The 26130-nt window shown below is 49.5% G+C and overlaps 1 protein-coding gene across 2 annotated transcripts in view; it reads left to right on the top strand.

Annotated features, from left to right (window-relative positions):
- The window catches only part of SLC2A9 (solute carrier family 2 member 9), a 184869-nt gene that overhangs the window by 58803 nt on the left and 99936 nt on the right, over positions 1-26130 (top strand). For both annotated transcript variants that reach the window (XM_082837699.1, XM_082837700.1), the window contains exon 6: positions 10586-10718. In XM_082837699.1, coding sequence (XP_082693825.1) covers positions 10586-10718 — 133 coding nt within the window. The remainder of the gene's footprint in view (positions 1-10585; positions 10719-26130) is intronic.

Raw genomic sequence — 26130 nt, 5'->3', positions numbered from 1 at the left:
CAGCTACTTAACCTTTGTGGGTCTCATTTTTCTCTTCTACAGACTGCAAATTATAATCATACCTCATAGGGGACTATTATTTATGCTACTATAGCCCTTTAATAGGATACCATGTAGGGAAGTTTTATATGTGGTGTGTGTGTGTGTGTGTGTGTGTGTGTGTGTGTGTGCGTGTGTGTGTATTTAGTACTTTAAAAGCAGGGGTGTGTGTTTAAAAGCAGGGGTGGCAAGGCTGGAATCCTGGAAGGGTGGTCATAAAACAGGGCTTTGTGTTCCAGGCGAAGAGATTTGAACTTGATCGTGAGGGCAGTAGGGAACTGCTGAAAGTTTTAGACAGAGAAGTAGCTTAGAACGTCAGATTCACATTTTAGAAGGATCACTCTGAGGCTGTGAGGGGAAAGCAAAGAATGCAGTAGGATTTCGGGACAGTTAAGATGCTGTTGTCAGAATCCAGGCAAAACGTTGTAAGAAACTCCCCTAAGGCAAATGCTAGCAAGGTAGAAAAGGAGGGGGTGCACAAGACAGAGATTTCAGAAACAGAGCCGATAGGATTATATGCGGATAGGCAGCAGATCGGATGGCGGTGGGAGACCTGTGAGTTAAAGGCGGGAATGGAGGTGATGTCGGGTTTCTTGATTGAATTTCTGGACAGGTGGTGATAGCCCCAACTGTGGTCCAGGGACAGGCATGCGTGGGCTGGGAGGTGGGGGACACCATGCAGAGATTATGGAACCCAAGGGTTATCAGTGGCGCTGTCCCCTAGGCAACTGGAAATGTGAGTTAGGGGCCCCAGTAAGAGGTGTGGCACGGATGTAGAGGTTTGGAGTCATGGCCCCATACATGTGTCTTAGGTTGGGTTCCCCAGGGAAGAGACACTGAGATGGAGATCTGTGAGCAGGAAGTTGATTGCGAAGTGTTCTCAGATCAACACCTGTCAGGCAGTAAAGGAAGCAGGACTCAGCAGAGGGAGAGGGTGAGCTGCCCTCAGTCGCCACAGAGGTCTCAGCCCGCAGGGAGCTTTGGACCTGGGAGGACCCGTCAGAGATGCACCACTTTCAGGCAGGGGAGGAGAGGCCTTTGTGCCTCCACGTCAGCCAGCCGCTGGGTGAACCTTGCTGCTAAGGAGGCGTGAGTTGCCTTGTGGAGGAAGCATCCTTCAAGGGCATGCGTGTGAGGGAGGGCAGGGACCCCCCTGCTCTCGCACAGCCAACAGCACTCCTGGCAGCTGGGGGATGAGCCCCTCAGTTCTGCGCCACACGCCACTGTCTGCCGCAGGTGGAGGTGAGGCCCTAGGTTCTCAACTGGTTGCCACTGGAGCCACCTGGACAGCTTGAACAACCCAGCACCCAGGCCACACCCCCAGGCCCATTAACCCCAGATCTCCAAGTGTGGGAGACCATGGGCATCAGTAGTTTTCAAAATCCCCCAGGTGATTCCAGCGTGCAGCCAAGTCTGAGAACCACTGCCCTGGGGGAAGTGATGGAGATGAACAGAAAAGAGGGTTGGGCTCAGATCCCTGGGAAGGTGCTCTAAGAACCTGGAGAAGAACCAGGCGAGAGGTGTCCTGGAAGGTAACAGGCAGTGGATTCCAGAAAGAAGTGCTCCCCTGCAGCAAGAACCCATGTGGCCCCATGGCTGAGGGAGAGGGTGACCCAGCTGCTCTAAAATATACCTGGGATTTGGCTTTCATCGGGCATTGTAAGGTGGCAGACACAGAGACACTGCCTTTGAAAGAAGAGTTGATTATTCACAGTCCCCTTGTGAAGGTGCACACCACCCCATGCAGGGCCACACGGGGAAGCACCAGGGTGTGTCAGGAGGCAGAAGGAGAGAGGACAGGGCGCGGCCCAGAGCCTTTATTGTGGCTTCTGTGGGAAGGAATGGGGTAGGCAAACTTGGGAAAGCTCAGGATGACATAGTTTGAATAATTTCAGGTGGTCCCAGGGCTACAGGGGCTGTCTCTACTTGTCTGGTACCTGGCCCTGGGGCGATTTAGGGCAGGGGGCATATTGACTTGGTGTGTCAGAGTTAAATAGAGGAAGTGGTTGGTGTGGGCTCTAGATTGGTTGGTTTGTATGTTAAAGGCATGCTCCCAGGCAAGTTGTTTGCTAGGAATTAGCTCGCCTGGGAGGGGGAGTCTCTCCAGGATCAGTAAGGCTCCAAGATATCAACTCATCATAAAACACAGGAAGTAAAAAGCAAGGTTAATAACCAGCCCCGAGGGCCCTCAGTTTGGAGGTCAGAGTGGGCTGGATTTCAGCCTCAACTCACCCCCTGGGGGCACTGGGCACATCTTTCACAGTACGCAGTAGCCTTGACCTTGGATTCCTTGGGGCTGCAGAGGAGATGACTCTTCAGAAGAGAGAGAGAACGAGATGCAAACTCCCAGGTCAGGGAAACTGCGGTGGGAGGGGGCTTGATCCCAGGGATGGAACTCTCCAGAATTCCTGTGAAAATGCTCACAAGGAAGGAATATCAGCTATAAACGTCCTGCCAGCCCCAGGGAGCTGACCTAGTTCTTTACCTCTTCCATCGTTGTGGGGAGGGGGGTGGTCAGACGCTGGGTAGAAGCTGGGGGAGGGCAGGGGGAGGAAGGAAAATGAACCTCAAACATCTACCTTCCACGCCCACCTCTTTCCACTGCAGACTCCAGCTCGATGCAAGCTTGGACTGGCAGGGGGAGGGGGGTGGAAAATTCGTCATTCAGTCAGGTTGATTTTGAAACTGTGACTGTGGGACCATCTAAGATCCCTGAGATGGGGTGGGGAAGGGCACCCTCAGTGATTACATTTTGAATGAATGTAGGAGACAAAAACCAAGATTGTGATTCGAAGACACCATGAACTCTATGTTTTTAAACTTTGTTGCAGTTACATTTGTAAAGTATCCAGCATGGAGCTTGACACTTGGAGAGCTGGATGAATGTTAGCTTTGAGTCTAATGAATGAGATCTTAAATATGAAGACATATAAAGAAAAATAGCCCATTTCATCCCCCAAATAGCCTTGTGAGGGAGATCTCCTTCCTCCCCTTCTCACCTCCAGTAGCATGGAGCTCGGCGGCCTTGGGAGCCTGTCCTGGCAGTGGCAGGAGTGGCCACCAGCATCACCTTCCTGGCTCCACTTGACTGGGGGGCGATGGCACGATGTGATGTCCTTAAATTAGAACCTGACTTGGGATAAGATCAATGATTCCGACTCTACTTAAAAGTTTTTGCTATCTCATCATGGTCCAGGAGGGTTTTATGTATGGAAAGGCCTGAGGTCATCTATAGCTTGGGGGAAATAGGACCTAGAAGTCTATTTTAAAAAAGGGAGCCTTGCAGATGAAAGAGGAAGATAACTGAGTTATCGCAAGACCCACTCACCTTACCTGAGAGAGAGTGAAAATCATCTCGGCAGACAAGACTCCATTTTTCTTCCCTCCCAAATAAAATAAGCAAGTGTGAGGGCTCTGACCTCATGCTTTACTGAACACAACAGGCTCTAACTGGCGCCACAGGGACTCATCTGAGAGTCACTCTCCGTAGCACTTAGCGGTCCCATGTTAGGTGGGTCATACTGTTACCAAAAGTGGGGTCTGGCTGCTCGCCCCTCAAAAGCCAATAAAGAGGCAAGTTGGTGGAAAGGAAAGTTTGCTTTATTTCAGCTGACGGCAACCGGGGGTTGGCGGGGGGAGGGCGGACTCCTGTCCAAAAGCTGACTCACCGCCCCCCTCCACAATCAGGGGGCAAGAGCTCTTATAGGTGGAGGAAGGGGGCACATGCAGAAGCAGCACAGTCAGCTCCGACAGTCGTCTTGAAATTGGTCACATGGTGGTCTGATCAGTATCATCTTGACTGTTTTACTACAGTTAATCTTCAGTTCCAGGGCTGGTTTGTTCCCATTTCTTTGAGTCCAGTTCTTGGAATTGTGGCAATTTATGTCATGGCTACAGTCTGGTCATCATGTAGTTAACTTCTTCCACCTGGTGAGGATTTTAGTATCTATAAGACAGCTCACAGGATATGGCTCAGAGTATTATTTATAGCCCTTGAATAGAAACTAAAGGGCCCTGACTATGCTTAATGACTAAACTATTATTATTTAGTCCTGTTGGACAGTTTTCCTTTGTTTCTGCATTTTCTCACTTCTCTGATTAAACTTATTCTTTGGCTAAAGTTTTTCCACAGACAAAAGGCAGGTGGAGAACATAGTGCTGGGTCAAGGACCATAGGGTCCTTCTCCATTTCAATACATGATTTTTTAAAACATGCCTTTTTGTTTGAATAGCTCCTGAGAAAGAAATGCAGGGCTTCCCTGGTGGCGCAGTGGTTGGGAGTCCATCTGCCGATGCAGGGGACACGGGTTCGTGCCCCGGTCCGGGAAGATCCCACATGCCGCAGAGCGGCTGGGCCCGTGAGCCATGGCCGCTGAGCCTGCGTGTCCAGAGCCTGTGCTCTGCAACGGGAGAGGCCACAAGAGTGAGAGGCCCGCGTACCGCAAAAAAAAAAAAAAAAAAAAAAAAAAAGAAAGAAATGCAAATGGCAGGGCTCTTTGCAACAGCGATGGTATGTAAGAAGCCCCTTCCCACGCTCCTGTGTTTCTCCAGTAGGTATTTATTGAACAACTATTATGTGCCAGGCATGCTCTCTGCCCTCAGGCAGCAAGAAGTCTAAACTGTAATGGGAAATGCTGAGACCTCGGCTCGGTGCTAGGACCAGGTACCCAGGAGCATCTTTGAGGACCACTGGAGGCTGATGGAAGAGGTCAGATCCCCTGGGTCTGGTGGCTTCATGGTCCCTCCTTGGTCACTGAGGCACCTGTGACCAGGCTTCATGGATCAGAACTCAGGTTCTGGGGTCTGAGACCTGGCGTTCAGTCGGGGCTCTGTGACCAAATTGGGGCCCTGATGAGTCATTTAACCTCTCTATGCTGTGGTGACTATTTCTGTAAACTGGGCATCATCATGGGCTCCATCTCGGTGGACAGCTGTGAAGATGCAAAGAGATAGTCTATGTGATGAACTTTTCACGGTGTTTGGTAGTAAAAACTGCTCTTTCCTGTGGAATGCTAGTGTGTGGATTCCTAGGCCGAACACTTTATACATCTGTTAAATCATTTAAACCCCCCCCACAATGACCAATGTATAGACATAAGCATTATCCTCATTTTACAGATGAGAAAACTGAGACATGAGCAGTTAGGTCACTTTCCCAAGGCCACAGAGAGTGGGAGAGAGGCAGCATTCAAATCCAGACAGCCTGCTCAGGATCTGTGCCCAGGCTGCAGGTCACTGCTCATAAGTGTTCACGATAGTTATTACGTCGTTGGCAGATCAGACGTATTCATTCGTTGTTATAAATGCTTAGATAAAGCACTTGGTGCAGCCATCCATAGAAGCGAGGCATTGTGGCTATTTGTATTATTATTTGGGTGGGTCGCATGGCATAATATGGCTGAAACAGTCTACTTAAAATGATCAACGACCCACATACCCACTCGTACTTTTCTTGGTAGAAGATGGGCAATAATTACTCCTAAATACAACATCTCTCCCTATGACTGCCTAACGTTTCTGGGAAACCTCTAAACACTCACTGGAAAGAGCCAAGTTCACGTACTCCGCTGTTGGCTAAGCTCAGGGCCTCGGGAGTAAACTGTTGCCCGAGCTCCACTCTAAACATTCCCGCTGTTCTTCCTCCCCGGTCCAGACACCATCAGCACCCCAAGCTGGGGCTCACCCACCCTGGGGTCAGTAGCATCAGTTTTTCTCCAGAGATGGAGCCCAGATCACAGCTACCAAAGTGATCACCGTTAGGAAAGATTGCATTTAAGACGCTGTGGATCACAGGCTGTACTGGGCTTCTCAGTAATACTGGGAATCCATTCAATGTACTCACAGACTGCATGATTCCAGAAATACTGAATTGTAGATTCGGGGAAATAGGGGGTGTCCATCTCAGTTCAAAGGCTCCTGGTTGTTCTCAGAGCCAGGTCCAAGTGCCATGGAATAGCAGCAAAGCCACCCATGACCCAGCCTCCACCCAAGCTCCCACGTCTCCAGCATCCCCTGGTCCTACATTTCCTCTACAGTTGTTGTTCCCAATGATCCTGGGTGGATCATGCCTCGGCACATCCATACTTGCTGTTCCTATTCCAAGAGTACCCTTCCAGCTCCCCTCCTCCTTCCACCCAGTGGCAGCTCCAAGGCTGCCACCTCTGGGAGGGTCCTCTCTAATTTGATGCTGTGGGAAAAGCTTGGGCTTGATTCCCACCTGTGCAGTTGCTGGCTGGAGGCCTCGGCACAGATATTACATTGTCTCCGCATCTCTCCCGTGCAAATAGCACCAGCTGCTGGAAGGTCAAAAGACACAATCATGTGATGAGCTCACACCATGCCTGGCACATAGTAGGAGCTTAATTGGGTTGGTCCCCTTGTCTTTTTCCCCCAGCTTTCTGGTTTTGCTCTTACTGAGACAGTAGCCAAACTCTAAGAGAAAACAAAATAAACACACACACCAAAAAAGATTTAGTGAAAATTCTACTTATATGTATGTCATTTTTTTATTCCATGATTCTTTTTAAAAATTAAGATATAACTCACATACCATAAAATTCATCATTTAAAAGTGGTTTTTAGTATATTTGCAAAGTTGTGCAACCATCACTTCTTTCTAATTCCAGAATATTTTCATTACCCCTGTTGATGAAAAATTAATCAGTCGATCTAAGAAAGAAATGGAAAATTTTATTCGAGCCAAATTTGAGGATTATAACCCAGGAAGATCACCTCAGAAAGCTCCAAGAACTGTTGCACCTGTTAGAAATGAAGGCAGAGTTATATAAGTTTTTTGAGACAGAGGGGTGTACATTAAATGACGTATTATTGACCATTTACACAATCCAGATCCAAGTGTCATCGTGGCCCCTTTCAAGGTCAAGAAGGAATGTTATCTTTAAGGAGCTGTCTTGTTGATGCAAGGAGACTGTTCCTCTTTATGGCTGAGCAGGTATTGCTGCTGATGGGGGAGGTTTGGTGGATGCATAATGCAGATACACAGTGCACAGTAGAGGGCAGAGGAGCCAAAGGGCAGGGACAATTTTTTATTTAAAATTTTTCTTGTCTTGCCATAAAATATGAATTTTATTTCACACCCCAAAAGGTAACCGCACACCCGTCAGCATTCCCTCTCTGCTCCTAGCCCCTCAGGGCCACTTGCCTGATATGCAGCATAGCCAGTGTACTGCACCGGGTTGTGGTGAAGGAAAGTACAGCATTTATTGCAGGGCACCAATCAAGGACAACAGGCACTTCCTGCTCAAAAGACCCGAACTCCCAGATGGCTTTCAGGGAAGAGTTTTTTTTTTTTTTTTTTTTTTTAATTAACAGTTTATTTATTTTTGCAGTACGCGGGCCTCTCACTGTTGTGGCCTCTCCCGTTGCGGAGCACAGGCTCCGGACGCACAGGCTCAGTGGCCATCGCTCATGGGCCCAGCCGCTCCGCGGCATGTGGGATCCTCCCGGACCGGGGCACGAACCCGTGTCCCCTGCCTCGGCAGGCGGACTCTCAACCACTGCGCCACCAGGGAAGCCCCAGGGAAGAGTTTTTAAAGACATTGTGAGGGAGGGAGTCGCAGGGTGCGCGATCAGCTTGTATGCAATTCTCTGATTGGCTGGTGGTGAGGCAACAGGATGATGGTTCAGGAATCTAGATGTCGGTCTTCTGGCTCCAACCAGCCTGGGGGTCTATAAGTTGATGGTCACTCTGGGGTCTGCCTGCTGATGGTCAGCAGTTTCCATCTAGTGGTGAAACCGTGTACCTCAGATTGGGACTTGAACCCACGGTCTTTTAATTGAGATCACACACCTGGTCTCAGGACTTAATGAAGCTCAGGTTCTTGATGTTTCATTGCAGACAGAATTCAGTGAGACACAAAGTGATCTGTAAGAAGTGGATTTATTTAGAGAGAAGCACACTCCACAGACAGAATGTGGGCCATCTCAGAAGGCGAGAAGCCTCAAAATATGGCTTGGTTAGTTTTTATGGACTGGGTAATTTCATAGGCTAATGAGTGGGAGGATTATTCCAACTATTTTAGGGGAAGGGGTGGGGCTTTCCAGGAACTGGGCCACCGCCCACTTTTTGGTCTTTTATGGTTGGCCTCAGAACTGTCATGGCGTCATGGGTGTGTCATTTAGCAAGCTAATATATTACAATGAGTGTATAATGAGGCTTAAGGTACACCGGAAGTTGAATCTTCCGCCATCTTGGACCTAGTTGGTTCTAACCAGTTTTTGTCATATCCTATGGTGGCAGGAAACCACGCATCTTGTAAACAGTGGGGGGTCCATGGGTAGACAAAGAAAAGCAGGAAGCTCCAGACTGACAGGAAACCACACCTTTGGGGTGATAAGTGTCCTGGAAGCAGACAAAGAAAGATGAGGCAATTCGGGAATCTCTTGTGTCCAAATGTAACCTGTTGTTCATTATGCTCTCATTACAATAAAATTAGCCTTGCAGATAAGTACCCATCATGCACCGACACCGTGACACTTCTGATCTAAGCTAAATAAGGACAAACACCCCTCCTCCCCTTGAGAAGATGGAGCTGGGATGAAAATCAAGGAATACAACCCCCAAACTCCTCCTTCCCCAGGGAATATTCTACGCCTTCATTTGTATACCCTGGCGTGCCAAAGAAGCCCAGGACAGCAGCTCACCTGTCTGCCCCTCTCTGAGAGCGTATTGTTGCTTAAATAAATTCTCACGTTACTTTCTTAACCTCCCTGCCTTGTCTCCGAATTCTTCTGCAACGAGACAAGAACCTTAAATTCACCGGGAACAAGGGCATCTGAACCTTCTCCCTTTGCGAAGCCTTTCTAGGTCTGGATGTGTCTTCTTTTCTCCTTGTACTTTCTTAGGAAATGAAACATTCAGGAATTCCACAGTGAGAACTTTGGGTTTTTTTCCTCTTTCTCCCCATCAGAACTGCTGTCTATTGATGTTCTCTCCTTTCAGAGACACAATGAGAGTTTATTTGTAAACCTGGGTTTTAAAAAAAAATCAGGAAGGGGCTTCCCTGGTGGTGCAGTGGTTGGGAGTCCACCTGCCGATGCAGGGGACACGGGTTCGTGCCCCGGTCCGGGAAGATCCCACATGCCGCGATCCTCTGGGCCCGTGAGCCATGGCCGCTGAGCCTGCGCTTCCGGAGCCTGTGCTCCGCAACGGGAGAGGCCACAACAGTGAGAGGCCCGCGTACCGCAAAAAAACAAAACAAAACAAAACAAAAATCAGGAAGAATGCTGCCTTAGTCAGCATAATAATATGGGCCCCCCCCCGTGCAGCATTTAAGCTACCTAATAGGCGAATGGTGCTGCTTGAAGGGACTCAAAATGCCTCTTGAATGGTGGGTGTTGCCTGCTTGCCTTTCACAGCTGGCGGGAAGTGACAAGTTCCCCCACCTCAGGGGCGAGCTGTGCCCAAAGGCCCACCCTCACTTCCCTGGGGACTTGGAAAAGCTCCAGCCGCCCTTCACAGACAGGAGCAAGATGGGTCGGATATCCTGGGCCTCGGAGGCGTCTGGGTGGTACCACCCGCATGGTAGTAGTTTCCTCTGTGTACCTACTGGGTGCCTGGCCTCACAGTGAAGGCATCATCTGATCCCACTCTCACGCCTGCCTGAGGGGTGCCTGTGGCTGTCCCCATTCCCCAGGTGAGGAGAAGGGGATTCCAAGGGGCCGTGAGGATGTTTCCAAGGCCACACAGCCAGGAAACAGCTGAGTCGCTTCAGGCCAGACTTGATGCCCCAGGGGCCTCTGAGTTGGCCAGCTCTTGGCTTCCCCGAACTGCACCTTCTTGGAGTCACCCTTCAGGTAACCGCCTGTCAGGTGGCTCTGAGGATTCACCAACCCCCCGCATGGAGATACCAAACACGTGGGCCTGGTGCTAAACTGTTCCCAGAAGGGGAACCCCTTCCAGGGCCCGAAAGTGGGCTCTTGTCTGATACTCGGAAATGAATTGTCCAAGGAGACACACGTGCTGACAAAGCAAAAGACTTTATTGGGAAGGGGCGCCCGGGCAGAGAGCAGCAGGGCAAGGGAACCCAGGAGAACTGCTCTGCCACCTGTGTTGCAGTCTCAGGGTTTAGGGCAATGGGGCTGGTTTCCGGGTTGTCTCTGGCCAATCATCATCTTGCTTGTGCCCATACTTGGTCTGACTCAGGGTCCTTCCTGGTGGAGTGCGCATCTCTCAGCCAAGATGGATTCCAGCGTGAGGATTTCTGGAAGGTTGGCAGGACTTATTATGGGCTGGCATCTCCTCCCTCCTTTTGGCCCCTCCCGAATTCGCCCATTTAGTTTTAGGACCTCCTGTTGTGAGACAACTCATGCAAGCGGTCATTGTCATGCTTGGCCAAGGCGGGCAGTTTCAGTCAATGGTTCCCTAACAAAACCAGTGTCCAGTCGCTCCCCAGCCTTTGTTCCTGGGGCTCACACTGTGCAGAGGGACCCTGTGCAGACAGCAGAAGCTGCCTGACCCAGGGGCCTAGCCCCCAAATAATGACTGAAATCCTCATCATTCACCAGCCCCCTCTTCTCCCTTCAGGAGAGCACCTGGCCGTACCTGTTTGGGGTGATTGCTGTCCCCGTCTTGGTCCAGCTGGTGAGCCTGCCCTTTCTCCCTGAGATCCCACGCTACCTGATCTTTGAGAAGCACGACCAGGCTGGAGCTGAGAAAGGTAGGAGCCGCTTTGTCTGGTCCATGTGGCTCTGGCCTCTTCACAGGGGTCAGCGCTGCTGGGCATGCTGGGTGCCCTAGGACACCCTATCCCGTTTCATCTTCCCAACAGCCTGCTATGGGTGGCCCAGAGTGGGGACACAGATCAAAGTGTCAACTGAAAAAAATGCACAGCATGAGAGTTGTGAGTTAAGTTTTATTTAGGGCAAAATGAGGACTATAGCCTGGGAGACAGCATCTCAGATAGCTCTGAGAGACCGCCCGAAGAGGTGTGGGGGTGTCAGTGTATGATTTCAGTGAAAGGGGTACGTACAGTCAAGCACACATTTTGGCAGAAGGCTGCTGCTGGTCACGAGCAGATGTCACCATTAATGATTTTAGTGCTTTTCTAGATATGAGGATATGCAAGAAATTTCAGCTCATAAAATCTTCTCCTGAAAATATCTCTCTGAAGCCCTGTTCTACCAGTTTTTCCCAGAGCACAGAGCACCTCATTCCTGATCCTTGCCCGGAACTCCTTTCAGGGGCTGTTGAAGGTCAGCGACTGCAGTGGCTAGTGACTTAATCCTTGTAGAACCAGATAGCAAGTGACAATTTTACGGTTAGCAACAGGGAGCCTGGAAAAGCCAGGACAGAGTAGGATAAGGCCCAGGTCTGCTCACCTCTGCTCAGTGTCTCTCCGTGGTCACCTCTCGGATTGTCCCAACCCCAGAGATGCTGCATATTTCTTAGTGGTTTAAGTCTATCCCAGCCCTCCCTCTGCTCCTCTCGTCCTCACTGATCAGATTTCCCATCTTAACATTCACATGCAAGGAAAGGGAACATACAAGCACAGAATGAGCCCTCACATCACACCAGCATGGGGCCTCTGCAACAAGACCCACTGGACCATTCCCGTTAGCCCTGCAAGGGAACAGAAATATACCCATTTTACAGGAGGGAAGCTTGAGGCCCACGTGGGGCTTGGCAGTCATCTTGTGTAGCTTTCTGGGCCAGATTCAAAGTAGAGCTTTCAGAATCAGAGACATTTCTACAGCCCGGAAAAGGCAAAATCATTTTGCCTGGAGACAGACAATGTAGAATGAACAATAGCATACCCATTCTTTTAGTTTTATAAAACAAGACTTGGTCGGCAGCACCGAGGTTCAGCATGAGGGCTGGGAATAACTAGTGCTGCCTTCACATCCCAGCTCTGCAGTCTGACCTTGACCAATTCTTTTCACCGTTCTGATTCTCAGAATCCTCATCTGTAAAAAGGAAATGATATAAGCCTCCCCCATGGGCTTGTTGTAAGGATTAAATTAGATGATATCTATATCTATATGGTCCACAGTATTACCTGCTGTCATTATTACTGAGGACTCTGTCCAGGTTCTTATTATCCATATCCTGTCCTCTAATCTAAATTTCCCAAATGTCCACATCCAAGGAAAAACTGAGAATTATATGTAGTCCTTAGCTCACTATAATTTGTGCCACATCTTTTAAAATCCAAACAACGTAAGTATTTTCTGAATTGACGTGTCATAATGAAATATTAATAATTGCCTACGTCTGTCCAGCCGTTTGTAGTTCAGATCTATTTCCTCATTTACGACATTTCTATAACATGAAATCAGAGAACGTTATCATTACTTCCATTTTTTGGATGAAGGAACAGAGGCTTACAGGGGTGAAATGACTTGTCCAGGGCTGTGGTTATATCGTTTCTGGTTTCTAGAGGCCTTTAAAAATTGATGGAAAGGACAGATCTTTCTTCGGTAGACGCCCAAATACACAAAATTTGTGCAGCATGGTGGTGGGGATGGGACTTGAGCCCCCTCCCCCAGAAGCCCACAGGGGCCCTGGTTAATAGCTCCTCCCCCATCTCACAGCCAGTAAGTGACAAAAGAAGGACTGGAACCCAGGGGTGATTTCCCTCCCACCACCCTCACGCACAGAGGGACACAAGTGGGTAGTGGTCTACGGGGCTTCCCATGGGGCCCTTGGGGAGGCAACCTATCCAAAAGTCAGGCTTCAGGGAAGAAGGCTGATGGTCAGATGGTTGGAGGCTCTGGAGTAAAACGAAGGCAGCTGAGAAGGAGCCAATGGGATCTGATTTCCAAAAGCAACTAGGTTATAGGTTGTTAGAAGACAGCAACTCCTCCAGCTTGATCTCCTGGCATGTGAGGATGCCCATCTGGCTCCACTGGGGAGGAAATCCTGGGAAACGCTCCAATTAAGTACAGTCAGAATGGGCAGTGCATACAAATGCCAGACAGCACAGAAGGTTTAAAAGATTTATTTCATAGCACAACAGAGAGTGAGAGAAAAGGCCAGTTGTAAAAAATGATAAATATTACATGTACGCTTTATAAAAAGAACAAAGATGTTGGCCTTAGGTTGAAATAGAACACTGAAACCTGCATCTATACTAATAAAAGTGCTAAGTTCACTCCAGGCATTCAGCAAACAATGGATATTTACTGTGCTGGGTGCTCTGCCAGGTGGTGGGGAGAGGAGAGTATAAGGTGATCTTCCAGCCTTCCAGGAGGTGAAGGGGGCATCTAGTTACGGGAGGCAGACACACTCCTCAATGCTCATCTGCATTGAGAACATTTCATTCTAAGCACTTGACATTTGTTAGATTGTTAAACCCTCACAACAACCATGGAAAGTAGATCGCATTATTATTTCCATTTTAAGACAAAAACAAAACAAAACTGAGGACAAGATAACTTAACCAAAGACACAAAGCTAGCAAATGGTAGTGCTGGGATTTGAACTCTGAAAGTCTTGCTCTGGAACCTATGAGCATAAATAAAACACACTCTATTACCTACCACCTTGTTTGGCACCATGAGAGATACACCTTGCCCAGTCTGTTGGTAATTTGGTAGAAAGGACCCTGTAGCAGTTAGCTATTACCATAATAATGCTGCATAACAAACCACCTCGGAACTCACTGGCTGAAGACAATGGCAGTTACTCTGTTAATCTCGATAGGGCTTGCCCTTGCAACTCTTCTTGTCTCAGCAGAAGCTCTCTCACATATCTGGTGGTCAGCCAGCTGATCCAGGATGGCTCAGCTCTGTTCCATGTACCTCATCCTCCAGCAGGCTAGCTCAGGCATATTCTCACAGCAAGCACAGAGGTCCCAGAGAGGAAGCGAAAAACACAAGCAGTTTTTCAAGCTTTGAATCAGCTAAAATACTATTGGACAAAGTCACATGATCAAGCCCCAGAGTCAGAGAGGGAGGGGCTACACAGTTACAGTGCAAAGGACATACATGTAGAGAAGCAATGAATGGAAGCCATCAATGCATACAGTCCATACCACACTCCCCTTTCCGGCTTTTCCATCCTCCCCACCCCCAGTTCAGAGTGGCAAGGGGTTAAGTTCCAGCCCTGAGTCTGATTTCTTTGTGCCCTCTTGCCAGTTGAGGAGAAGTCCCCAGCACCTAAAAATGGGGGAAAGAGCCCAAACTTCCAGTGTGAGAAACGGTGTTTATTTAATTGAATAGAAATGAAATATGAGCATAGGGAATGTGATAGGGCAACGCTTCAGACACTGGAGTCAGGGAAGTGGCATCTATCAGGACCTTTTGGGTTATAGGAGACAGAAACTCAAAACAGCATAAGCAGGCTTCCCTGGTGGCGCTGTGGTTAAGAATCTGCCTGCCAGTGGAGCGGACACGGGTTTGAGCCCTGGTCCAGGAAGATCCCACATGCCGCGGAGCAACTAAGCCGGTGCGCTGCAACTGCTGAGCCTGCGCTCTAGAGCCCTTGAGCCACAGCTGCTGAGCCCACGTGCCACAGCTGCTGAAGCCCGTATGCCTAGAGCCCGTGCTCTGCAACAAGAGAAGCCACTGCAATGAGAAGCCCGTGGATCGCAAAGAAGAGTAGGCCCCGCTGAACGCAACTAGAGAAAGCCCTCGTGCAGCAACGAAGACCCAACACAGCCAAAAATAAATAAATAAATAAATGATTTTAAAAAATACTATTAAAAAAAACCAGCATAAGCAAGAGGGCAACTTTTAACACATGTCCGTAGGAATGGGATTTGAGGGCACCAATAATTACTACTCTTCTTTCTGGCTCAAGTTTGACACCAATATAGAGATGGATGCAGAAGTGGAGGAGATGCAATAAAAATGTCACTTTTAGTTTGGATAAAGAAAGGCCACTTGGCAAATTGGCTTTCGGTCTGATGGCCAGGAGAGCCTCATAAGACGGTACTCATGGGCTCCCAACAGGGCCCACCCCTGAAAAATGCAGAACACGGAAGAAAAGACTGTGTTCTCCTCCAACCAGAGAGATCTCAAAATTAAAGGGAGGAACTAAGCTGTGTGGGCCATTTCTCTCCCCAACTTACCAATGAGCTAAGTCCCTTCTCGTTTCCTGGGGACCAGTGAGTGAGGGATGGGCAGAGAGGGCGGAAAGCATGGTACCTTAAGGAAATGCCCCTCCAGGAGGAAAGTAATATCAGAAGTGAGCCATATGTGTTCTGCCTTATAATAGGGATAGAGAAGGCTGGATTTCCTTAAGCATGGTGGGATCCAGGAGATTAAACTAAGTTACCAAGGTACTGTCCCTCTCTCAACAACTCCTAGACATTCTTAGGATTTCATTGGCTTCATTCTTAGACGGGTTTTCTCCATTTGGCGTCAAGACAGTCTTGAGGAGTTCCAACTTTTAAACACTGTTTTAGAAGGAGAGAGATTCCCTTTCACATAGCACACATCTCAATCCCTGAAGGCAATAATTCCAATTGGCCCTTCCTGGGTCACATGGCTATGCTTGAACCAATCACTGCCCCAGGAGTTAGAATTCTCTGATGGGAATTCCCAGAATTGACCAGTCTAGGTTACTATCCAGTCTGGTGATTGGGGGATGGAGGGCTGCAAGGTTTGATTGACATCTCTAGTAGAATTATAGAGAGTACGGGAGGATGGCTTCAAGAAAGATACAGGCAAGAGAAAAAAGTAATATATGCTCATCACCATGAAGGAACGATACCTCTGGATGCTCCTTCCCGGTAATGCTTTGTCATCCCAGCCCCCATGGTCTGTATTTTTGTCACCAGGCCCTGATCAGGCATATAGACTTGGCAGAGAGCTCAGACCTCAATCCCCAGATAAATAAAAAAGCAGTGCTTTTTATTGCTGTTGTTTTGTGGATGGGAGGGAGTGTGTTTCTATGGCATTTAGAAGCCAGTTACTGGCTAGACCTGAGTAGAAAAAGAAGACTGTCCGTTATTGGCTGCTATTGGTTTTTTTTTTTTGTTTTTTTGTTTTGTTACATGGGCCTCTCCCGTTGCAGAGCACAGGCTCCGGACGCGCAGGCTCAGTGGCCATGGCTCACGGGCCCAGCCACTCCGCGGCATGTGGGATCCTCCCGGACCGGGGCACGAACCCGTGTCCCCTGCATCGGCAGGCAGACTCCCAACCACTGCGCCACCAGGGAAGCCCTTGGTTTGGTTTTTTTGAGAGAAAGGTGTACATATCAGGATTAAGGTCAGCCACCTTATGATAGAAAACCCAAACGATAGTGTCTTAAACAAAATAGAAGTTTATTTCTCTCTCTCACATAAGAAAAGGTTGAAGGTAGGCAGACTAAGGCCGTTACAATTCTTCATGGTGTCAGGGACCTTGTTCCTTTCATCTCTCCATCTGCCTCGGGCCCTTCATCTCTAGATTCCCAGGTTGCCTCGTGGTCCAAAGTGGCTGCCATCATATCTGCTTTCCAGCCAAGAGGAGCAGGGTGAGAAGGAGGGATTACTTGCCCTTCTATTTTAATAAGTCTCCTTGAAGGCTCACACGCGTCTGCTAGGTCTCTTTGGTCAGAATGTGATCATGTTTCCGCTCTTAACTGCCAAGGAGGCTGGAAAATGTAGTCCTTTAGTGCACTGTTGTCACAGAAAGTCGGGCCCTGCTCCTAAGGAGGAGGGGAGAATGAGTAATAGCCTCTGGCCACCAGCAGGCTCTGCCACTGTCTGGAAAGAAAGCAACTCAAGTACCCATTGGCTGGGACCAGCCAGACTGAGGCGTTTCGTGCGCTCCGGAGGGTAACTCACGACTCCTTCGAGATGGCGCTGCTTAAACGGCCGCTTGATGCGTATTTATAGATGAGGCCGCGTGAGCTCTGGGCATGAGCTGCCTGCACCCAGTGAGCCAAGTCAAAGCCCCGAATTTAGTGGGAGCTGCCTTCATTTGTCATTCCTGACCACCCCACAAGGACTGTCAACCCCATTCTGGTCTGCGTATCATTACATTTCCAGTGCTGCCTTTGCGCCTTAGGGGATGCCATCGTGCCCCTTGTCCGTGAATGCTCTGGGCAACTGCCTCGGTGGCCTGAGCTGGATTAAGGGCCTGCTGTGCAGTCCAGAGATGGCCAGAAACATTCAGGAGGCAAGGTCCCATGCCGGATGGACAGAAGTGAGCCCCAACAATGGCCCTTATGACAGACAGCTGACTTCATTCCCTTTTGTGCTAGGGGCTAAAGTACATTACCTTGGTCACAAGGAGTCTGGTTTTTATTAAGGCAAGAATAAAGTATATTCAAGTGGATTCATGCTAGAGGTGCATTGAAAATACAAGCTTTTTCCAAACCATTGCAACACCTGTCTTCAAAAAGAACAGACTGGCCTCAGGCTGGCCAAGTTGGAGGTCCAGGCCCTTGGACCTGCATGGACCCTCCATGGGGTAGCAGACCAAGAGCAGGTACAAACTAGAGGTCTCAGGTCTCTGCCCTAAAGGACGCACCGTGATGTGAGTCTCCTCCACCCCTCAATCTCCTTCCCACTCATGGCTCAAGAGGGCTGCCATCATAGCTGCCTCCACCTTCTCCAAGTTCCATCTAAGGAAGAAAAGACCCAGGGGCATGACCAAACCATTGACAAGCTGTCAAGCAGAAGAGAGAGCAGCCTTATTTCGGATGATAGATTGAGAAGCAAATGGGAGAAGCCACAGCGAGGAAGGACTTGATTCACCATGAGACAGGAGATGCAAGAATGGAATAGGCCACTTATGGAGGCGGGGAGTTCTCATTACTGGAGGTGTCTGAGCCCTAGGCAGGAATGGGAAGAGCCAATGGAAGTAGGCAGAAGGTCCAGCTTAATCAAGACCCTCTAGGCCCACCAATGTCCTCTAGGCCTTGGTTTCCTGATTCCTAAGAAGGGAAACATCACAACTGTCCTGCCTCTGGGTAAGGTAGACAAGTTCAAGTACAGTGGTGTTTGTGGGAGGAGGGCTTTGCAAACTGTAAAGGATGGTGCACATCAAAAGGAGATTGTTTGCTTTTGCCATGTGAATTTCTGCATGACCTTGCATTTGAAGAAAGGGATTCTATGGATAAAGTGATCTGAAATCTTTTGCTCTGGGAATGGAGAATGTGTTTAATGTTGGGGAAAAACCACCCACAACTTTCTAAAAAGTCAATCGTCATTTATACCGGAGCTTTTCCTGTCTTTTCCATGACATTTCCATCATGTTTACAGGGGGGGACAATCATGTGGATTTATCTGTGAGGCTGCTTTTACACACCCCCCCCCATGTTTGTGCCTTAAACATGTTTCCTTATTATTGTTTTTATATTATCATGGATGGGCAGAAGAATAATGGCCTCCCAGTATGTCCACATCCTAATTTTCAGAACCTGGGAATGTCACCTTGCATGGCATGAGGGACTTTGCAGATGTGATTAATTTAAGGGTCTTGAGGTAGGGAACATTATCCTGGATTATCTGGACGAACCCAATGTAATCACAAGTCTTCTTATAAGTGAAAGAGGGAGGAGGAGAGTCAGGGTCAGAGAAGGAGCTGTGCGAACAGAAGCAGGTGTTAAGAGTCAGAGACAGGTTGAAGGTACTGTGCTGCTGGCTTTGAAGGTGGAGGAAGGGGCCAGGAGCCGAGGAAATGCAGGAAGCATCTAGCAGCTGGAAAAGGCCAGGGAACAGACCATCCTCTAGAGCCCCCAGGAGGAGCAGAGCCCTGATGACACCTTGATTTTGGCCCAGTGAGACCCATTTTGGACCTCTGACCTCCAGAACTGTCAAATAAGTTTGTGCCGATTTAAGCCTAGTGGTGATTTATTTGTAGAGCAGCACAGGAAATTCAGACATCACGTTAAGCAAGGAAAATCAGTTCCGGTTGAACTATGACTTTACCTTCATTTTAAATGTAGTTTAAACATTTTTTTACTTGAATTCTCAAAATTTGGGGGCATTCTGATTTTCATTTATAACAAATAACTGAGTGAAAGGGCTGTGTGCATGAAGTTTTTTTTTTTTTCTTTGCGGTACGCGGGCCTCTCACCGCTGTGGCCTCTCCCGTTGCGGAGCACAGGCTCCGGACGTGCAGGCTCAGCGGCCATGGCTCACGGGCCCAGCCGCTCTGCGGCATGTGGGATCTTCCCGGACCGCGGCACGAACCCGTGTCCCCTGCATCGGCAGGCGGACTCTCAACCACTGCGCCACCAAGGAAGCCCTGCATGAAACTTTTAAAGCTTTTTCTTTCCCATGCACCACTTTCTTGCTATAATTTATCGAGCGCTTGCTCCAAGTCCAGTGCCTTGCTTTCATTGTCTCCAGTATCACAAGTCTCCAGAAACTCAGAGACTGCAGAGAGGAAACCCACACTCAGAAGTTGAGCCCCTTGCCTGCAGTCCCACGGCCAGTAGAGACAGAAATGAGGTTCAAACTCAGTTTGCCTCACTCCAGTCCCGAATTCACTAGAGGGCAGTATGATGCCTTTGGTGTATGTTTAAGTGTATTGCTAATTGTAAGACACAGCATGTACATAGAGACAAATAAAATAAGCAAAAAATAATTGATCCATTGGTCGCTAGGTTTAAGGGCCAGAAAAATGTCCACTGCCATATTGTGATTTTCTATATTTGAGCCAGGGTTGAACTCCAGATATGCGCTGATTGCATCAGAGAACAGTTAAGTCAGTCATTGCACATCTGTATTCGAAACTAAAAATCCTATCCCCAGGCCAACTTGATTCACGTATGTAACAAACAGTTATAAGATGATTGTAGCATGGTGAAAGCATGCTTAGTACATAATGCTCAGTGGGGAAAAAATAGAACATAAAATAAATCCATGTGATCACAAAAGTGTGGAAAGAATAGAGATAAGTAGGACGGGAAGGGAAGAAGGCTGGCCTGGATAGAGATTTCTGCTGTGCTCTGTGCTGGGTGGGCTCTTGATAAGGGAGCATGTGCAAGGTGAGCTGGTCCTCTTGAAGCTTCCTGCCCGCCAAATGCATCCACCAAAACCCAAGCCAAGTACCCAGGTGGTCACCCAAGGTACCAAGGTACCAACCGAAGGAAGCCCTGGGGTGGTCAGCCCCTCCCAGGCCCTGCTCTTGCCTAGAGGCTTATGGCCACACTGTGTCCACCTGGAGACACCAAAGAGAGAAGGGGGCCGTTTAGTGCCCTGGGCTCACACTTGCCAGCTAGAAAGGTGGCACCATCTCCCGGACCCAGCTGAGGGACGTGGCAGAAGAAGGAGATGCAGTCCCTCTGAGGTCTTATCTCTGCCCCCACCAGCACAGTCACCTGCTCCTGGAAGACCAGTGCCCACCCCTGTTTTCACTCTGCCTTCACTTTTACAGTGTAGCGATGAGTGACCTCTGAGCATCTCCCCGCTTTGCCCCTGGACGAGCTGTCTCCCAGGGCTCTGCATTCCCTGGGATGGAGAGCCCGCTGATGGGACAGGCTGCAGAGCAAAGGACCAGCAGTCCAGGGAGACAGGCACCTTCCTACAAAACACCCAGGGGTCCACAGCAGCAGCAAAACACAGCTCAGAGACCACCGTGTCAAAGCCCCAGGCTCCCAAAGCCCAAAGGCGCATCTTCATTCCAAAGAGCGAGAGACTGAGAGCCGCTTGCACTCACTTTATTTTTTTGTTTTTTAATTGCTTGCATAGATTACTTTTTAAATTTTTCATGCAATTTTTTGAAGGTTACACTCCATTAAAAATTATTACAAAATATTGGCTCTATTCCCTGTGTTGTACAGTACATCCCTGTAGCCTATCTTACACCTGATAGTTAGTACTCACCCTCTCCCACCCCTTTAAGGCCCCTCCCCCACTGGTAACCACTAGCTTGTTGTCTATATCCGTGAATCTGCTTCTTTTTTGTTTTATTCACTAGTCTGTTGTACTTTTTAGATTCCACATAGAAGTGAGGTCATACAGTATTTGTCTTTGTCTGACTTATTTCACTTAGCATAATACCCGCCAGGTCCATCCATGTTTCTGCAAATGGCAAAATTTCAGTCTTTTCTATGGCTGAGTAGTATTCCATTGTAGGTATATAGCACATCTTCCTTATCTATTCATCTGTCGATGGACACGTAGGTTGCTCCCATACCTTGACTATCGTAAATAATGCTGCTAGGAACATTGGGGTGCATGTGTCTTTCCGAATTAGGGTTTTTGTTTTTCTTCGGATATATACCCAGGAGTGGGATTGCTGGGTCATATGGTAGTTTTAGTTGTTTGAGAAACCTCCATATGATTTTCCACAATGGCTTCGCCAATTTACATTCCCACCAACAGTGTACGAGGGTGGCTTTTTTTCCACACCCTTGCCAACGTTTGTTATTTTCCACTCACTTTAAATTTAGAGAATCACAGAGCGTTCCAGCAAAGCAAAGGATGTTTTCTACACTGTGCCTGTGGTCGGTGCCATCCTTGTGCAGCCCCCGGGTCTTCTGGGGGTCCCCGTGCCCCTCAGTGCTGGGAGGAATTGCCTGTCCCCTCAACTCCACAGCATGAGGATGTTCAAAGGCTTCTTCAAATGTCTCTGAAGTCCTGAGCATTTCTGGGCTTCGAGCTGTCTTGGGCACCAGCATTCTTGCATGCTGCCCTGTCTTACAGCCTAATAACCCCAACTTGAACTTCACCACCTACTTTGGTTTCCTCAAACGGCATAGCAGCAGTCACGCCCACAGGATCACTGGAGGGTTTCCGGAGGAGCGCGCTACCCAAGGTGCCCAACTTCCTGCCTCTCACCAGCCTCTGTTTTCCCCTCTTATCTCTGCTCGTCCGCTCTGCCTGCTCAGAGGGCCCCTGAGCTCCAATTTCTTTTTCTAGTGTGTGGAACAGCTTCCCTCCCTCTGAAACTGGAGCCAGCTGCCATGCAAACGTTCAGCAAACCCTCCTCCTCTAGGCACTTATCAAAATATTTTTCTCAGTGAAGACAGTTCTTTCCTTGAAAGACATTCTGGTGTCAGCCGTTAAGTTTACACACTTTTCTTTCCTTCTTTATGCCGGTAACATCACTGCTTCTATTTGATGCTCCCAGGTATGTGGAAGCCATGGTATGTGGGCTCCAAAGAAGGAGCCCAGCCTCTGGGGTTCCAGTCTCTGCTTCTCCACATGATAGCCCTGTGAGCCCAGGCAAGTTGCCCATCGTCGCAGATGAGGCTCAGTTTTTTTATCTGTGAAATGGGAATAGCACAAATGCCTATCTCCAGGGACCAGAAGGATGAGGAAATAAGATCATGGATGTGAGAATAATTTGCAGTGTGCAAAAACACTGTCGGAACATCGGCTGTGGTCATGATAATCATGTGGCCAAAATAGTCAGTCAACAAACACTTGTTTTTTATCAGGTAGGTCCTTGTCCAGGAAGGGAAGGAAACAACTGTCCATACAGGCCATGCGCATCCTGGACACAGCCGAGAACTTGGGGTCATGCAGAGAGGTCCTGGGCCTTGGGAAGACCTTCCATGTCATCTTGTCATACCAGGCCTGTCTCAAAGGGCTGTGGAGAGGCCAGGAGATGGCCGCCTTGTTGAAGATGCTTGTCCTTCCTTCTTGCCCAGCTTATTCCTACTTATGCCAGGAGGCTCAGTGCAGCCCACTGAGGGGTTCCGAATTCAGTGTCTGGGCTGCCAACTGTCAGTCGGGGTCCTCTAAGAAGCAGACACCAGGTGGACCAGTGGTCGGGAACTTATTGGCATAAGTGCATGTGAAGGGAATGTGGAGGAACCAGGGGAGGTAGAGAGATCACAGACATGGGACCAGCCCAACCCCTGGAGGAGAAGAGAGGGACAGGGCTTGGGCAGAAGGGTCTAGGTGCTGCACAGGACAGGGAAGGTTCAGCAAGGCCCTGACACGTCCTCCAGCCAAGGTCAGCCCCAGAGGAGCCCTGTGTGTGTCCCAGGAGCAAGGCTGCCTGGCAGCAAAGCTGCCTGGCTGTGTTCCGCCAGTGGCTGTGAGCTGACCCCCAAAGCCTGGCCTGGACACCCAGGATGAGGGATTACAGAGCCCAGGGGCTGTGGCCCTTGGTCAGGTCCAGCCCTGTAGTCGGGGGTCTGTGAGCACGTCCTCCTGCCGCCACTGTGTGGTAGGCCACGCGCCTCTAGAACAGTGCACTCAGAGGAGGAGTGAGACAGAGTGACGTCTTCCCTGGGGTCCCAAGGTGGTCAGGGTGGCCCCTGTACTAGTCAGGGCTCTCCAGAGAAACAGAGCCAATATGGGGTGTGTGTGTGTGTGTGTGTGTGTGTGTGTGTGTGTGTGTGTGTGTGTAGAGGGGGAGAGAGAGAGATTTAGTTTGACAAATTGGCACATGTGATTGTGGGTGCTGGAGACCCAGGGAAGACCTGATGCTGCATCTCGAGTCTGGAGGCCATCTGGTGGCAGTGTTCCCTCTTCCTCAGGGACCTTAGTCATTACTTCTTAAGGCCTTCACCTGATTGGGTGAGGCCCACCCACATTCCAGAGAACCATCTGCTTTACTCACAGTCTACTGATGTAAATGTCACCCTCTGCTAAACTGGTGTTTGACCAAATACCTGCTTTCTGTGGCCCAGCCACATTGACACACAACACTGAGCGTCTCAGCCCTACCCCGTCCCTCACTCCCCTCGTCACCTCACCCTGGTACTGGTGACACGGTGGAGTCACCTGCCGTGTATGTCACTCTCCCTGGCAGGGACCGCATCTCCTTGAGTGCTGAGCTCCACACCCCCTACCTTCCCCCTTCCCAGGCATCCAACATAGACTTCCACTTGGCTGCGTGCCGAAGAGATAAGAAAAAAAATCAAGGACTTGAATGCGTGGTCCAAACTCTTGAAGAGCATGCACCTGTGAAAGTCATTAAAAATAGTGAGTCTCACCAAATTCCTGGGCAGGGAGAAGGCATCTTGGCCTCTCCTTCCCACAGCCGAGCAACTCAACCCAGAGGGGTTTGGGATTCACCGTCCCCCGCACCTGACCATCCATGGAGCAGGGGCTCAAATGCCAGGGCCCCTGACTCCCAGAGGGAGATTCTTGCCAGTTACCTGTCACCTCACGTCTCTCGGGGCCCTAATGCTGAGGCTTCTACAAGAATCACCCCATTTTCTAGGAGGGGACAGCAGAAGACATTTACCCGCTCTCGGGACTCAGAGATGAAGAATTCATGAATGTGCTTGGTGGGCACAGAACACATCCCCAAACAGATCCCCAGATATCCCAAAACTCGTTCTTCGTACACTGGGTGTTTAATGAAATAGCAACAATGTCCTTTTAAATATTTTATGAGCCACGGAGCTCCCCGCCGGAAGCAGTGGAATAGAGACTTTCAAGTCCCAGACCTGGGCTCCGGGACTCATCAGCTTTGCCGGGGCGGTCTACCAGGGAGATGCAGCTAGGAATGATCGGCCGTGTGACTCCTAGAACAGCAGGTGCATCCTCTGAACATCCTTGCTAATTATTTCTTGGGTATCAGTCTTGTCAAGCCCTTATAGACAGCAGGCACCAAGAGAGACCCCAGAGTCCGGTGTTACACCCTTGCTGGCATCAGGAGCCCTGGTCCTGCTGTGCTGCTTCTCTGGGCTGTGGTTTCCCCACCTGTGTCATCAGGACGGACGAGTTAATTTCTATAGGCTGGTCCAGCTGCAGGCTCCGTGGTCGGGAGCTGGCACATTGGGGCAGGATCTCGGGTTGCGCCCAGGGCTCCTGGAAAACAGGCATCCAGGGTCTGCTACCACTCATGGGCTCACACTACAGGGTGGTCACAAATGCCATTGCTGGAGTGTCCTGCTCCCACCAAGGGGCAGTGAGATGGCACTAAATAAAATGGGCTCAAAATGTGCTAGTTTTCTATCATGTGCTAGTGTGGGAGGGAGAATAAGGATGCCCCCACCTCCAGAAGGTGTCCACATCCTACTTCCTAGAACCTGTGAACAGGTTAAGTTACGTGGCAAAGGAATTAAGAATGCAGGTGGAATGAAGGTTGCTCGTCGACTGACTTGGAGATGCAGAGATTATCCTGGGTTATCCACGTGCCCAGCGTAATCGCAAGGATGCTTCTAAGTGGAAAAGGAAGGCAGGAGAGAAAGCCTGCAGACAGCTGTATGGGAAGGTTTTGGCACAAGGTTGCTGGCTTGGAAGATGGAGGAAGGAGCCATGAGTCAAGGAAAGCAGGCAGCCTCAGCCAGAAAAGGCAAGGCTCCGCTAGAGCCTCCAGAAGGAACTCAGCCCTGGCAACACCTTGCCTGCGGTCTAGTGAGACCCTTTTCAGATTCTGAGCCCAGAACTGTAGGATGATACTTTGCATTGTGTTAAGCCGTCAGGTTCTAAATTTGTGGTAATTTGTTACAGCAGCCGTGGGAAACTAACAGAGCTATGTATACTGCAGCCATTGCCCTAAGCCTCACCCAAAACAAAGGCCTACAACGTTTCTACTCCTTATTATACAGACGAGGAGACTAAGACTCAGAGAGATTCAGGGAGATGACGGCATGGTCTCTGAGCAGGTCGATACACTGGTCAATATCACCCTCAGGACACAGAAATAAATAGGAATAACATTTCAGACAGAGGCGTGGAATGCAGGACATGGTTGCCAAGGTGCTGGGGGCAGAGGAGCAGGCTGGGTCCCCCAGGGTCACCACTCAGGCTCGAGCCCCGAGTCCTGCCTCCTCGCTGAATCCACAGGCAGCCCATCTCCGCTGCAAAGCAGATGCTAGAGCTGCTGGCACAAATGTGGCGGGTGTCATGGCCAGTGGGGACGCAAGAGCCTCTGTCTCTGAGACTGAGCAGGAGCTGCCACCGCTCACGGCGCCAGAGGTTCAACCAGATGCAGAAGAAAGTCTTTTTCCTCCTACCTTCGGTGCACATCAGTGCCTCTTATGGGTGGACTCTAACAGGAGTGGGCTAGCACGGAGTCCTGGGAATGTGGTCTGTGGCTTCTAGCCCCAGGGACCCAGGAGAGATTCTAAAAGGGTGATTTGGGACTGAGTCCCAGTGGGCAGGATCTGACTCAACTAGTAAATGGTGGGATGCTCCCGGCACATGTCACCCTCGGGCCTTTGCACCTGCTGCTCTGCCTGGAAGGCTCTTCCCCCAGGTATCTGCCTGGCCCCGCGCCCTCACTTCGCTGAGTTCTCTGCTGCAGTGGCATCTCTTCAGAAACATCTTCCCAGTTACA

Source organism: Leucopleurus acutus (assembly GCF_964270905.1).
Source record: "Leucopleurus acutus genome assembly, chromosome: 4".
NCBI lineage: Eukaryota > Metazoa > Chordata > Mammalia > Artiodactyla > Delphinidae > Leucopleurus > Leucopleurus acutus.
The sequence above is the reverse complement of the archived record's forward strand: the minus strand, read 5'-3'. Positions and strand labels throughout refer to the sequence as shown.